This window comes from Microtus ochrogaster, linkage group LG2, assembly GCF_000317375.1.
Source record: "Microtus ochrogaster isolate Prairie Vole_2 linkage group LG2, MicOch1.0, whole genome shotgun sequence".
Lineage (NCBI taxonomy): Eukaryota > Metazoa > Chordata > Mammalia > Rodentia > Cricetidae > Microtus > Microtus ochrogaster.
Window position 1 is genome coordinate 3,930,836 of NC_022028.1, and position 14,633 is coordinate 3,945,468.

Sequence of the window (14,633 nt, forward strand, 5' to 3'; positions counted from 1 at the left end):
CCACAGTGTGACAAGGGTTAGCCTTCCCCACAGTGTGACAAGGGTTAGCCTTCACCACATTGTGACAAGGGCTAGCCTTCACTCTCAGGACTCGCAGCTCTCCGGCTCACAACCAACATTTTGGTTTTATTTTTTGTTTTTTCTATGAAAAGGAGAGTTGTATTTTGAGACAGAGTCTCATACTGCAGTGCCTGGACTGACATTGAACTTGTGACCCCCTACCTTTACATCTCAGTGTTGAGATTATAGCTAGCTGGGACTGCAGACATAAACCTCCATGTCTTGCTCTATCAGTGTTTCTCTTGGACATCTTCTCCAGCTCATATCGTTTCCCTCTTAATCTTATTTGTAGTGTCTTTCAGTGTGCTAAAGTTTTTAGTTTGCTATAGTTTTCAGCTTTTTATAGCCTCAAAAATTTTCTGTCCTATTAAGAGAGTCTATTCTTTCCAGGCGGTGGTGGCGCACACCTTTAATCCCAGCACTCGGGAGGCAGAGGCAGGCGGATCTCTGTGAGTTCGAGGCCAGCCTGGTCTACAAAACTAATTCCAGGACAAGGCTCCAAAAAGGCACGGAGAAACCCTGTCTCAAAAATTAAAAAGAAAGAAAGAAAGTCCATTCTTCAGTTTAGCTCAAAGCATTCACATCATGAGGCTCACAACCTTCTGTAAACTCCAGCTCCAGGGGATCCAATGCCCTCTTCTGGCCTCTGCACATGTGTGCATGCACATCGCACACACACACACACACACACATAATTAAAAATAAAAATGTAAAAGAAAGGTCCATCCTATTCCAGGATGCTTTTTTGGCACATGGCGGTCAAATGTTGGCCTCTCACCCAACCTCTCTCCATCTTAGTTTCTGAGAACGACTCACTCACTGAAGCCAGACCTCACTCATTTGGCTTGACTGGTTGCCCAGCCACAAGCCCAGGCGTCCCCTGTCTCTGCCTCCTCAGTGCCCAGCTCTTTTTATGTCGGTTCAAGGGCTCTAGATTCAAATCTTGATGTTTGTCAAGCAAGTGCTTTACCAACTGAGTCATCCAGCCTCTGAAAAAAATTTTTATTATTTTTCTAATATCTATTATTTCTGTTTTTGTTTTTTATATTCATTTCAAATTCAAGGGCTGGAGAGATGGCTTGGTGGTAAAGAGCACTGACTGCTCTTCCAGAGGACCCAGGTTCAATTCCCAGCACCCACATGGCAGCTCACAACTGTCTGAAGATCCAGTTCCAGGGGATCTGACACCTTCACACCAATGCACATGAAATAAAGTTAAATAAACCATAAAAATATTTAAAAAATTCAACTGCAAATTTATTTTTGCAAATGGCATGAAGCAAGCCTAACCTCTTTTTCAAGTGGATAGCAGGGAGCTGTCTTTCTAGGTGCTAGGAACTGAACCCCAGACTTAACACACACCAAGTTCACGCTCTGTCCCTGAGCTACGACCCCAGCAACATCAGGGTGGGCTTGTTGTTTGTTTGAAGAATTTTGATTTTATTCTTTTGCATTTTGGCTTTTTAACTTTTGAAGATAAAATGTGTTTATCACACTGTGCTCAAGGCTGCCCTTGGATTCTTGGCAGTTCTTTCTCCATCTCCCAGATGCTGGGATTGCAGCATGAGCCACCATGCCCAGCTCCACCATCCACTTTTCAGTAGTCTGTTCTTGCTCACTGGCTGAGACCTGTCTGCCATTACTTCTTTAGTCTCCTCATCGCTTTGGCCCCCGTCTTCACTCCAGAGTTTCAGTCAAATACTTTTGGTTATATTTGACTAACTAGGAACAAAGCTACTGTGATTTTTTTCCAAACAAACCTTGACCATTCCTACGTACTGTTCCCCCTCTTCCTGAATCTACCTGCCATTTTTCTTTTTTTTTTAACTTTTAAGCCATTTGAATTGAGAAGCTGGGGAGCAGTTAGGCTGCAGAGGGGAGGGCTCAGGAGCGAGACTAAAGTCAGGAAACAGGTTAGGGTAGAAGAGCAGACTGAATCTTGATGGATGGAGTTGGCAGGGGGTCAGAGAGCATCATGTCAGGAAAGTAAGGCAAGGTTGCTTGGGATGGGGGATCTCAGTGTCTCCTCTTTTCCCAGAGAGAAGCTAGTGAAGACACTGGTGGAGCTGCTGACCAACCAGGTGGGAGAGAAGATGGTGGTGGTGCTGGCCCTACGCCTCCTTTACCTGCTCATGACCAAGCACGAATGGCGTCCACTCTTTGCCAGAGAGGGTGGCATCTACGCTGTGCTGGTTTGCATGAAAGAATATAAGACATCAGTTTTGGTACAGCAGGCCGGACTGGCGGTGAGTACAGTGGCAGAACTGGGAGAGCAATGAGTGAGACAGGTAGGTGGGGAGGATGGCCACCGGCCTTGGAGTTGTGCTGTACTGACTTAGACCAAGTGGGAAGACACAGGGAGCTCTAAGAATGGGCTCTGGGTGGTTTTGGAGCTGGAGTGCATGACTGGAGAAAGGTACAATGGAGTTTTTAAGAATAATACTCAAGCTGGCCAGTGGTGGTGCACACATTTAATCCTAGCAGTCGGGAGGCAGAGGCAGGTGGATCTCTGGGAGTTGGAGGCCAGCCTGGTCTACAGAGTGAGTTCCAGGGCAGCCAGGGCTACACAGAGAAACCCTGTCTTAGGAAACAAAACAACAACAAAAAGGAATGATATTCAATAGGTAGTGCTGGAGTCACCAGCCCTAACGGACAGTGTTCTGCCTGCATGTGTCCCTGCAGACGAGAAGAGGGCACCAGATCCCATTAAGATGGTTGTGCTCTTAACCTCTGAGCCATCTCTCCAGCACAAGACTACATCTTTTATAGTCTGTAATTGCACATAGGCTTAGATGGGAGAGAGGGGGCGTGTGAGCTGTGTGTGGCCTGTGATCAGGGATTGACAAGTTAATAGGCACCACAGTTATATATTAATAATGGTCTACAAATTCTTCTTGCCAGAGATAAGAATGACTCCCTTTTTAGCAAGCAGGAACTTTCTTCAAACCCCTGAGAGAATGGGGCTTATGTCTAAATGCCTGACCTTGGGAAAAGGACTTTTTCGGGGACCAGACACTCCAATATAGAATATTGCAGTTTTTTTTTTTAAGTTACATAAAGTTTATTAAAATACAGTGGAAAGGCCTGGAGGGATGGCTCAGCCGTTAAAAAAGGCTAGGCTCACAACCAAAAATATAAGAATTCGGTTCCCAGCACCCACGGCTGTCCCTCCGGGTACCAATAAAAGAAAAAATAAAATAAAATAAAATACAGTGGAAAGTCATAATGAAGCAGGTATACAATTGTTCTATTGTTTAGCTATAGAATAATATTATTTTTAAGAGCAGGTAATAAGGAATATTAGCCAAAACTAATAAAGCATAAATTCTTAATTCATGATTCTACTTCCAAGGTTTCATTATAAAGATAAAGGTTTTTTTCCTGTACTTTGATTAAAATAGGAAATTTGTGAAAATGTAAAAGTTCAACAATGGAAAATATATTAGTATAACAATGTTATAATATAATGCTGATATATTGATAAGGATGTTAGCTATATGAAAATAAGGCTATACCAATATGAAAGCTATTGAATTAGATTAAACTTTTTTAAAAAAGAAAGTAAATATGCAGTGTTTATACTGAGTGCTTATAGATGTCTTCCATCCAATTGCCTTTGATTTCTTCAAGGGACTAGGGGCTATCTGTTGCCCCATGGGCCTGCATAATAGGCCTGAAGGAATACTCACTATGCTCAAGATTAACCTTTGGTCAGTGATGTCAGACACCAGCTTTGACAAGGATATCACTTACCAGGATAGAGACATGGGGATTAGAAAAACAAGGAAAGAGAATGAAGACATGACTGAAAATAATAAACAGAAACATAGGACAGTACAGGGAGGAGTTCCAGTGAAGATTGAAATCACCACAGAAACATAGGACAGAACAGGGAGGAGTTCCAGTGAAGATTGAAATCACCTGCATTTAATTTTTCATATGTGTTTATACCCCAACACAACAAGGGGAAGAAGACAAAAGACTATTTTAACATGATACAAAGGACAACTGGAACAGCTATTTACTTCAATACTCTGAGGCATGAAGTCGTTAGAATTCTGCTGTTTAGGCAATGAACTCACCCTAGATCAAGTATCCTAAAGACAGTCACTTCCAAGGTCAAACCTCCTATTTCAAGGGAAAGAGCAGAAGTATGCTTGAATTTCCTGACCATTGGCCGGGGTGAAGTGGATCTTTGTATCGGCCATCTTAATGTCAGAAACCCCAAGAGACCACACCCTAGACTGAAGTGTGTAGCCACAATGTTGTTAACAGCTTTGAGCATGCCAATACTCTCCGACCTTCAGACAAGGTGGAAATAGGCTCACACTTTTTGGCCTCTGCTCAATAATAATTCATAACTCTCCCCCCGTGTTCTCTCCAGTTTCCTAAAGGGCGCCCACATGATAGCGTATCTCTCCTATTGTGAAAACTGATTTATGAATGTCATGCAGTGGACTTTCTTTCCACCTGTAAGCTTCATGCAAGTCTTCTGGGCTTACCTTTCGAATAAAATTATTTTCTTTTCAGCCCTCACTTACAGTCTTGCTCATGGGAAGATTCAACGAAAGCAATGTTTTATGTGTGTTCTATGTCTTATGTGTATGTGACACACACAAGCACATGCTAGTATGTGGTATAATGACAATAAGAACATTAACCAAAATGCTGGTGGTGCTCTCTATATAATAGAATTAGATGGCATGTGTATACAATGTGCTGTTCTTACTACTGTTAAGCATAAGGAAGAATGGATCAAAAAGTCAGTTCACTAAACCTTCTAACTATACTGAGTTCTAAGCCAAATAAAGATATATTCCCACCAGATGTTGATGGTGCACATCTTTAATCCCAGCACTCAGGAGGCTGAGGCAGGTAGATCTCTATGAGTTTAAGACCAGCCTGGTCTACAAGAGTGAGTTCCAGGACATCGAGGGCTACACAGAGAAATTCTGTCTTGAAAAACCAAAAACATAAAAAAAAAAATTTAAAGATATATTCCAGATGCAATAGGAAAATGCTCACAGTCTGTATCCTCCCTTCTTATTGCAGTTTATTGCATGCTTGGTTTATCCAAATAGCTAAAGCCTAAACGTGAACAAACCAGAAACTAGACAAATGTAGACCTTAGAATTTATAAATCGTGATCATCAAGGATACCTTATTTATCAGGCATATGTTACTATCCAAATTTTCTAGCGGCTTGGTGTTAACTTGTGTGGGAACAGGCAGAGTTATCACGCTATATGTGAAAGAATAGAACATGCCGCGCCACGGAGTTAGGTCAGGTATTTGGGCGGGGTGGGGATGGGGGAGTGAAAGGAGAAAAGGCCTCAAGAGTGGGGGTGTGAGAGGCAGGCAGACAAGAGAGGGACCGGAAGAGACCGGAAAGCCAAGAGAAGCAAGAGTGACAGTTGGGCACTTTTAAGGGGGTTGAAAAACTGACATTGGGAAGGCACCCGGTGGCAGGTGATGACATAACTACCTCCCTTGCCGCTCAGGCAGGCTGGCCACTGCTGCCTCAGAGCTGGAAACTAACAATAAGATTCCACAGTGGCAGAAATTTTTTTCTAAAGAATTATTTTTGTTTAAAGAGGCTTCCATTTTATGTGTTTTCATCCTTCAAAACCCACACAAAATTTCCCAAAAGAAAAGGCACAAGGGAACTCCCATAACACATAGCGAGGATCATTAAAAGTGAAAGTGAAAGGTGCTGAGGACCAGTGATCTGAAAGTCAGAATGTTGGAACTTGGTCACCAGCAGTGACCGCCATGTGGTCCACGCTGTCCTTGTGAGTGGCTTAGTAGTAAAGGAGCCTGTTTCCAAGCCGGGCAGCCCGCCTTCAGTCCCTGGAGCCCCCGTGCTGAAGGGAGCCGACTCACATGAGAGAGGGCTGCTAACTGGGGCGTGTTACAGGAACAGGGGCCTGAGAATATGAGAGTTTAGCTTTTAGGTGTGTTGACTCCTCCACACTTGATTCCGGGTAGGTGTAGTCTGCAAGACTAGCATCCTAGATATGATGATAGAGGGGTTTTTTTTTTGGGTGGGGGTGGTTTTTTGCTTTTTCTTTTTAAACTGAGTGGTAACACTGCCATTGCTCTGCCACCTGGGTCAGACAGCAGGGAAGGAAGGCATGTCTAGAGACCTTGAGAAGATTGGCTGCCTAACCACTCAGTACCGAAGTGCTTCCGCTGCTGTGGTGTAGGCATCGTGGCTGCATATAGCCTCATCCAGAGCCCTTCTGACAGTGGCCTCTCACAGTACAGTGGGCACATGGACAAGACCACAGGTCCTCTCAGAGCTGGCTAATCCAGGAAAGCCAGGACACAGTTCCGCTACAGGGTTATTTGGGTCTTCTCCTTCAAAAAGTAGCCAGACATTATCTAGACCACTGATATGCAAAAATATTTTCTGGTCCCCCTCAAATTGCATGACCAAAAATATAGCATTTACTCCTAAATTCATATTCTTGCCCATGACAGAATTACAGCATTTTGCTTGTAGCTTGAAGTCTCCAGCTGTGTGGGCTACACTGGGGCAATCAGAAGCAGAGAGCTTCGCTTGGGGGGGCCTGCGCCTCTCCTGAGTTTCCCGAGTGCTGCTTCTAGACCAGTTCATTCCCTGGGCATTTGTTTCAGAGAGACAGCCTTCCCTCTAAGGCATGATGTTTGTTTTTAATTTATTCCCTCTGTAATACCAGCAAATAAGATTTCACATCACAAGTGCTTTTCCTATAATTCCCACTACTGTGCTTGTGAGACAGCCAGACAGATGCTGGCCAGGGCCCGGGGGCATAGGTTGTGTGGATATTGGTCTTACAGGAGTCAGTGAGGTTGCCTAAGAAGGAAGAGAGAAAGGAGAAAAAGGACTGTATTTGAGGACCAGGAGAGAAATACAGAAAGAGGAATGCCGGGAGGCTGTGAGAGGAGGAACTCAGGAAAGAGGGCTGGGTGTCATCGAGATGGGTGCGACCTCAAGGACTTGCTCAGAAGTTAGCTGCTGGCTGTCAAAGGGCAGCATCCTGTGAGAAACAGAAAGGGCAGCTTGGGAGCCTAGGGGAGAGAGCATCAGCCTGTGGGTTTACTACCCACTCTTCAGTTGCTCTGTTTGCAGCTTCCTCTTTGCTCCCCTCTCTCCTACCCACATCTCCCCCTTCCCTCAGGCCCCATCATCCCTGTTTGCCAGTAGTCCAGCTGCGCCAGAGCGCCATGTCTAGGATGATGACAGCAGCTTCCTAGCTTCTCTTGGGGAGGGTCTGGGTACTGACCCCAGGGCCATGCACATGCTAAACAAGTACTCTATCACTGTGCCATATCCTTTGTGAATGGTTCTGTTCACCCCTAACTCTGCTGCATTCTTCCTTCAGGCACTAAAGATGCTAGCCATTGCCAGTTCTTCAGAGATCCCCACTTTTGTGACCAGCCGAGATTCCATCCAACCTTTGTTTGATACCCAGATGACCAGAGAGATCTTCGCCAGCATTGACTCAGCTACACGTCCAGGGTCTGAGAGCTTGCTCCTTAGTGTCCCTGCAGCTGTGGTCCTGATGCTGAACACTGAGGGGTCAGATACTACCCTCCCTAAGCCCCACTTCTCCTATGGCCTAGGCTCGTGTGCTCAGCAGAAATTGTACTTACGTTGTCCCCTTTGAGTAAACACTGGTGGCCTTCTCAGAATGTCACCGGAGGAGAGGCAAAGTGGTTGACGTAGGGGATTTCCAGGGAAGGCAGAAAAACTAACTTTCATTCATGGGATTGGGAGTAGTGGCCCAAGGTCCAGTAGTCAGGAGTTCTTCCTCAGAGGAACCACTGGAGCACCCTACAACCTAGCTGCACTTGTCTCCCTGCCTCTTGCACTCACTGTCGACTTCCTCCTAGGTGCTCCTCTGCAGTGAGAAATGGTCTGCTTCTCCTCAACCTGCTGTTGTGCAACCATCACACTTTGGGAGACCAGATCATAACCCAAGAGTTAAGAGACACCTTGTTTAGGCACTCGGGGATAGCCCCAGGGACAGAGCCAATGCCCACCACACGTACCATCCTCATAATGCTTCTCAACCGCTACTCAGAGCCTCGGGGAAGTCCTGAACGAGCAGGTACCCTTGTGGAGGGAATGTTCTGTTGACAGGGGACATGTGTCACCCTGTGACCAGTCCTTTACTGAAGGGTACAGGATTCTTCCAGAAATGACTGAAACCTTAAATGTTCAAGCTAGACATTTTTTCAGGGTCAGGGAGTGTAATATGTATGAGGTTATGTGGCCCAGGCTGACCTCAAACTCAAGGGCTTCTTGCCTCGGTCTCCCAAGTGTTAGCGGTATCAGTGTGCAACACCATACAAGTTAGACCCCAAGCAGAACTGCTGATGTCATAACAAATCCTCTGGGTTTTAAAAAACGGGTGAAACCCGAGACCTACGGATACTGAAATAAGCAACATGTGTCCTTGAGTGTGTGGAACAAAAGCCTTCAAACTTTGGAGGTATCATTGTAAGAGTATTGCTTATTATAGCTAGCATTTAATAGTAAAAGGAACTGACTGAGAGTGTAGTTAGGTCAACATTGGAGACCAGAAAAGAAAAATTCTTATACTTTGATAAGCTATGACATAGATATCCTCAATGTGGGAAGAAAGTTTAGGGGGTGGTTCCTCGGGTGTCCATTTCTTGGTTTGACTGACTTCTAAGGTGCCTCTCATGCACATTTTCCCTATGGTGTGTCTGAACTACAGCACTGGAGAGCCCAAGCACCCAGGGTCAGGATGGATCCCCTGAGTTACTCATCCGCTCTCTGGTGGGAGGCCCTTCTGCAGAACTCTTCCTGGACTTGGAGCGTGTGCTATGCCGTGAAGGCAGCCCTCAGGGTACCATGAAGCCTCTCCTCAAGCGCCTCCAGCAGGAAACCCAGCCTTTCCTCCTGTTGCTGCGGACACTTGATGCCCCTGGGCCCAACAGAACTCTGCTGCTCACGGTCCTCAGGTAAGGGTCTGTCCAGGCATCTATGCACAGGGACTAAGGGAGTTCTGGAGCTTTATCTGTTTCCGTCCCCTTACCAGGGTCATGACACGACTACTGGATTATCCTGAGGCAATGGTCCTCCCCTGGCACGAGGTCTTGGAGCCCTGCCTCAACTGCCTGAGTGGTCCAAGCAGTGACTCTGAGGTACCAGAGCCCTGGCAGCGATTGGAGGAGGGAAAGCAAACGTTGGGCACCATGTGCCTAGTGAGGTTGTAGCTGTTGAGCAGAGCATGTAGGTCTGAGGGTCTGAGTGCACTGGGAACTAGAGAAAGAGAAGAGGAAGGCTGATGTCATCCTAAAGTCTTTGAACTTCCTGGAGTGACGTCAGACAAAGGCTAACTCTTGGAATAGTTTGCACAGGTAGAAAGAAGCTTGTAAAACCACTCAGATCCCACTGTCTCGGAAAAAGAAAAAAAAAAAAAAAAAAACAAAACCACTCAGATCCCAAATTGCCTGCTGGCTCTGGAGTCCTAGCACCTCAGTATGCTGTTCCAATCTCCTTGACCCTTCCCAGCTTTGCAGACTTCCTCAGTCTCTGCCACTGGGCTTCCTTGCCCTGACACATTCTGTTCTTTCTTTCTCTGGGTCAGATGACTCAGGAGCTGATCTGCTTCTTGCATCGCCTGGCTCTGATGCATAAAGATTATGCAGTAGTGCTTTGCTGCCTGGGGGCAAGAGAGGCCCTCTCCAAAGTGATGGACAAGCACTCTGCACAGCTCCTGCTGGCCTCTGAGCTCCGTGACCTGGTGACAGAGTGTGAGAAATACGCCCAGCTCTACAGTAACCTCACCTCAAGCATTCTGACTGGCTGCATTCAGGTGAGGAGGGGTTGTGGGTGTAGAGCTGAGAAAATAACACCAGATTTGGTGTTACACCCTCGGTACAGTTCGCGCGCCACTGTACCGAACGCGAGTCGGGCAAAAGGCCTGGAGGTTGAAAAAAACACACAGAGAGACCAGGGTCATTCGAAAGGAGATCAGCAGAATGCCACTTTATTCAGCCTTTGGGAAGTCCTTATCTACCTAGCTGCAGCACAAGGATTTCTGCCCAGGCAGGTGGGAAATTACCATATTAACAAAGGAGTGAATGCCCTACAGCTAACCACCAGCCAGGGCAGGGCTAGCACAGAAACACACAGGAAGCTTTAGTTAGTTGATCATAAACTGTCCCCACGAATGCACCACAGGAATAAGGGAGACCAGGGCCCTACAGGTCCCCCTTTTGTATAAATTATGACTAGGCCTGTCTTGGGCAGCATTGGACATCAGGCAATACCCCTTACCCATCATGGGAAAGCATCCAGGTCAAAACACATTTCCTGTCTTAAGTTGAGGCAGCCCCCCAAAAGCCTTTCCCGTCTTTGGCTCACTAGTCATCCATCACCGAGTTCAGCCAGATTTGTGCTGAAAGATTCTCTGGGGCAATAGCTAAGAGGACTTGCCACATGGCAACATTGACCTGAGCTTGCCTTTGGCTCTGGCATCATAACCATGAAGATGATGCTCCAGCACATGTAAGCATCCCTTAAGGAGACTGTGCCTGCTCAATCCTTAACCATTCTGCCCAAATTGGAGCCTTTAAGTAAGGTCTCAGCGCTGGTGAAAATAACCCTGGTATAGCTAACTAGAATAATTTTAAGAGCCAATTTGTAAATTGTATATCTCAGGGTCCATGAATAACAGCAATAAGCTTATTACTGTAACAACTAGCAGTGGTCTTAAACCACAACCAAGAGCAAAATTAACTGCAATATTCATTTGTCAATTTAGCTCAATTTGAATGCTACAGCATTTGCAACCTGCCCTGGGAAGGTATCCTTTCTGCTAGCAGGAAGCAACTGACTGACTAATGAAAAATCCAGCAGCTTTAGCTGCTGTGGCAGCAACAGCTGTGGCTGCCGATATCATGGGATGGATAGATGGGTAGACAGGTAGAGGAACAATCCTTGGCACTCGGACCACCGCAGCCAGCTCCTCAGGAATCCCACGACAAGCCAGAGTCTCCTTGATCTCTTGGCTCTGTCCTGTCTTCAGGCTTCTGCACAGGAAAATCCACCGCACGCACCAGCCGCTCAGGTACCCATATTGGATTGTCAGCATCCTGCGGGAAAACACAAACAGCCCCTCTTCCCCACACCAGTACAGGATCTGGACCATACCAGGTGCCGTCTGATAGATTCTTCCGTTTGACATGAGGCATCCCTGAAGAATCTGGCCGCCAATGCCTGTCGGCAGCGGTATGAGATTGAGCATCAACAGTCAAAAAATTTAAAATGTATAAAATAAAAGATAAATGATCTCTGGGGGTGGAACCATATTCCCCCTTTTTTGTTTTATGCAAATAGGCTTTGAGCGTATGATGCGCTCGCTCCACTATAGCTTGTCCTTGAGGATTATAAGGTATTCCCGTTTTGTGAGAAATAGAAAACTCAGACCAAAATTTAGCAAAGCCAGTGCTAGTATAGGCTGGTCCATTATCAGTCTTAACAGTTTTAGGAACTCCCATGTAGGCAAAAGCCTGTAGACAATGACTTTTAACATCTCGTAATCTTTCCCCTGTGTGAGCCGAGGCAAAAATGAGATGAGAATATGTATCCACGGTTACGTGAACATATTGCATGAGCCCAAAAGAAGGAACATGGGTGACATCCATTTGCCATAAATGATTAGGGGCAAGCCCACGAGGATTAGCTCCCAAATGGGGAACAGTTAAAAGTTCTGTACACAGAGAGCACTTTTTAACAATATTAGTGGCTTGCTCTCGAGATATCTTAAAATGAAATCTTAAAGATCCAGCATTGAGATGAAAACGATTATGAGCTTTTTCTGCAGCTTTATAAGATTCCTGACTCACTACATAAATCTGACGAGTAAGCTGATCAGCCAAAGTGTTTCCCTCACTCAAAGCACCAGGGAGGTCAGTATGAGCCCGCAAATGCCCTACGTAAATGGGTACAGATCGGGCCCAAAGCAAAGTTTGAATAGCCAATAACTGCATCTGGACTCGAGATATAGAGGCAATATAAGCTGCAGTTTCCAACGGTGTAAGTATTTTCCTTATATACTGACTGTCAGTAAAAAGATTAAATGGAATATCAGCATATTTCTCTAGGGCCATCTGGACAGCAACCAATTCAGCCACCTGAGCAGAGTTAGTATTAACAGACTGAATATCAAAATCAGGAGGGGAGGCTACTACAGCTCTCCCGGTGGAAGATCCATCAGTGAACACATTTCGTGCCCCTGCCAGAGGCTGTAAAGAAATAATTTTAGGGAAACATATTGGCACAGCCATTTTTGGATCATACATAGTATTGAAAACCCTGGTTAAGTCCAGACTCTCCCAGAAGGAATAGAAGAATAAAAAATCTAGGACCAGCCAGTTCAGTGACCCTCCTGGACCACTGGGCTGTGGCCTCTTTCTTTAAAAATTTTTTCTCCCAGTCACTCGGGGTAGAACTCCCCATGCGTGGGCCATGAGCCTCTGCTCCAGTGTACTGGCTCCCGTCCCATCTCATCAACCAAAGCTCTGTGTGACCGCAGCAAGGACAGTCTCCTGTGAGTCATTATGGGTGTCATGCCATCCCGACACCTGAGTGAGAGTCTCCCCAGCACTGGGGGGCCCCCATTAAGTCTATTTTTTTTAAATCAGGCAAATATCCACCTTAAAACTTTAGCAATACCCCTTTTGGGCCTAAATACAAAAGTTGTTTAACTATAAGAACATGTGATCAGCCTTGCTTATATCAGAATTACTTTATCATAGCCAGAATCTGAAAACAACCCAAATGTATCTCTTTTATACTTAGGATAAATGAGACATCATCCTTATAAATATCCATGAATATAACTCTGGCCCTTGATAAATTTAGTAAGAGACCTGAGTCTCAGCAGTCCATCCTGAAGCGACACCTGGCATCAGGAAAGGACCATAAAGCTGAGACAGTTTGATTCCCACCCAAGAGTGGGCCATACAAAATGGAAAAACTTCTTAACTCCTTTAAGAAAAAATTAAGACATTAGAAAATAAAAATATCTCCTATTTTCTTGGGAAAGTAGAAGAAACACAGCAAAAATGACAATCTCATTGAAAGCAAGCTACAGATTCAGTGTAAATGTCCATTAAAAATTATAGCAACATTTCTCATAGAACTCATCTACAGATTTAATGTAAATGTTTATTAAAATTATAGCAAAACTTTTCACAGAACTCGAAAGAACAATCCTCAATTTTATAAGAAAGAAATAAAAATTCTGGATAGCCTAAACAATTTTAAAAATCCTCTGAATGTATTTCAATTTTTGATTTTAAAACTTTCCTATAGAATCACAGTATTGAAATTAATCTACCTTGGATATAAATTTATATGCCTACCAAAAAAAATTTTTGACCAAGAAGCAAGATTTTAAAATGGAAAAGAAGCATATTTAACCTCCTTTTACTGTCCTGAAGTTGTAGCCTTTTGAGTCTAGATTTCTTTATAGCAAACCTCCCTCTAGCTGTTCCATGAACTCATTTAGTAGACCAAGCTAGCCTTGAATTCAAGAGCTTTCCAAGTGTTGGGATTAAAGGCTTGTACCAGCACACCTGCCTTATTTCCTGGGCTGATTAACTGCACCTACACCAGCAGGGCTGTTCCTTTTGAGGTGTTCTGACCTTTTGTATTGAAAACAATTTCTAGGCCTAGCTCCACCGTGGCCTTTCTTAAGGGCAGAAGTAATTACCTGGCCCATCATGTGGGTGCCATCAATGTCTCTGCATAATCGGATAAAGACTTTCAAATCTCCATCTCTATGGGGGCGTAAAACTTGCTGACAGAACTTGTTTGCATTTTCGAAGGCCAGATGTTTAACGACTGACATAGCTAAATCCACATCCCCAAAAATGCGACTTCCCACCTGTAGAAGGTGGTCAATGACCTCAGAATAAGGTTCTGATCCTTGAAGGATCTTAGAAAGCTGCTCTCGTGATCCTTTGTTAAGTAAAGTTTTCCAAGCTTTAACGGCTGCTGCAGCTATCTGAGCATAAATTGCAGGATCATAAGCAATCTGTGCTTCTAAGCTAGCATATTGTCCTTCACCAGTTAACATGTCAAGGTTATTCTGGGGGAAACCTGCTTCAGCATTTTTGCCTGCAGTCTTTTTGAAACTTTCCTGCATTTCACCTCTCCATAACAAGTAATCTCCCCCGAAAGACAAGCCCTGCAAAGCTGCAGCCAGTCACTGGGTATAAGGTTGAGTTCTGCAAAGGATTCCAATAAAGCTACAGTGAAAGGAGCATGAGCTCCATAGTCCATAACTGCTTCCTTTAACTGCTTAATATCCTTAAAGGCCAGAGGGTTATGTTGCCTGGCCCTCTGTCCCTGCTGATCAATCTTTTCCACAACAGGATAAATCTGCTTCTCTCTACTTAGATTATTTAACCTGTCCCGGATCTCTCGGATTTCCGCCCCTAAGTCCATAGGGGCAGAAGCAGTAGTGCAAGGATTTTGCGGAGGAGGTCTCATGGAGACATCTCCGTTTGCTTCCTTCCTTTCCTCTTTTTCTAACTTCTTTTTT

The 14,633-nt window shown here is 44.9% G+C and overlaps 1 protein-coding gene across 6 annotated transcripts in view; it reads left to right on the forward strand.

Annotated features, from left to right (window-relative positions):
* Positions 1-14,633, forward strand: part of Cul9 (cullin 9) — a 47,316-nt gene that overhangs the window by 10,314 nt on the left and 22,369 nt on the right. For all 6 annotated transcript variants that reach the window (XM_026785382.1, XM_005359749.2, XM_026785383.1 and 3 more), the window contains 6 exons: positions 2,099-2,306; positions 7,428-7,624; positions 7,939-8,156; positions 8,790-9,036; positions 9,114-9,219; positions 9,666-9,893. In XM_026785382.1, coding sequence (XP_026641183.1) covers positions 2,099-2,306; positions 7,428-7,624; positions 7,939-8,156; positions 8,790-9,036; positions 9,114-9,219; positions 9,666-9,893 — 1,204 coding nt within the window. The remainder of the gene's footprint in view (positions 1-2,098; positions 2,307-7,427; positions 7,625-7,938; positions 8,157-8,789; positions 9,037-9,113; positions 9,220-9,665; positions 9,894-14,633) is intronic.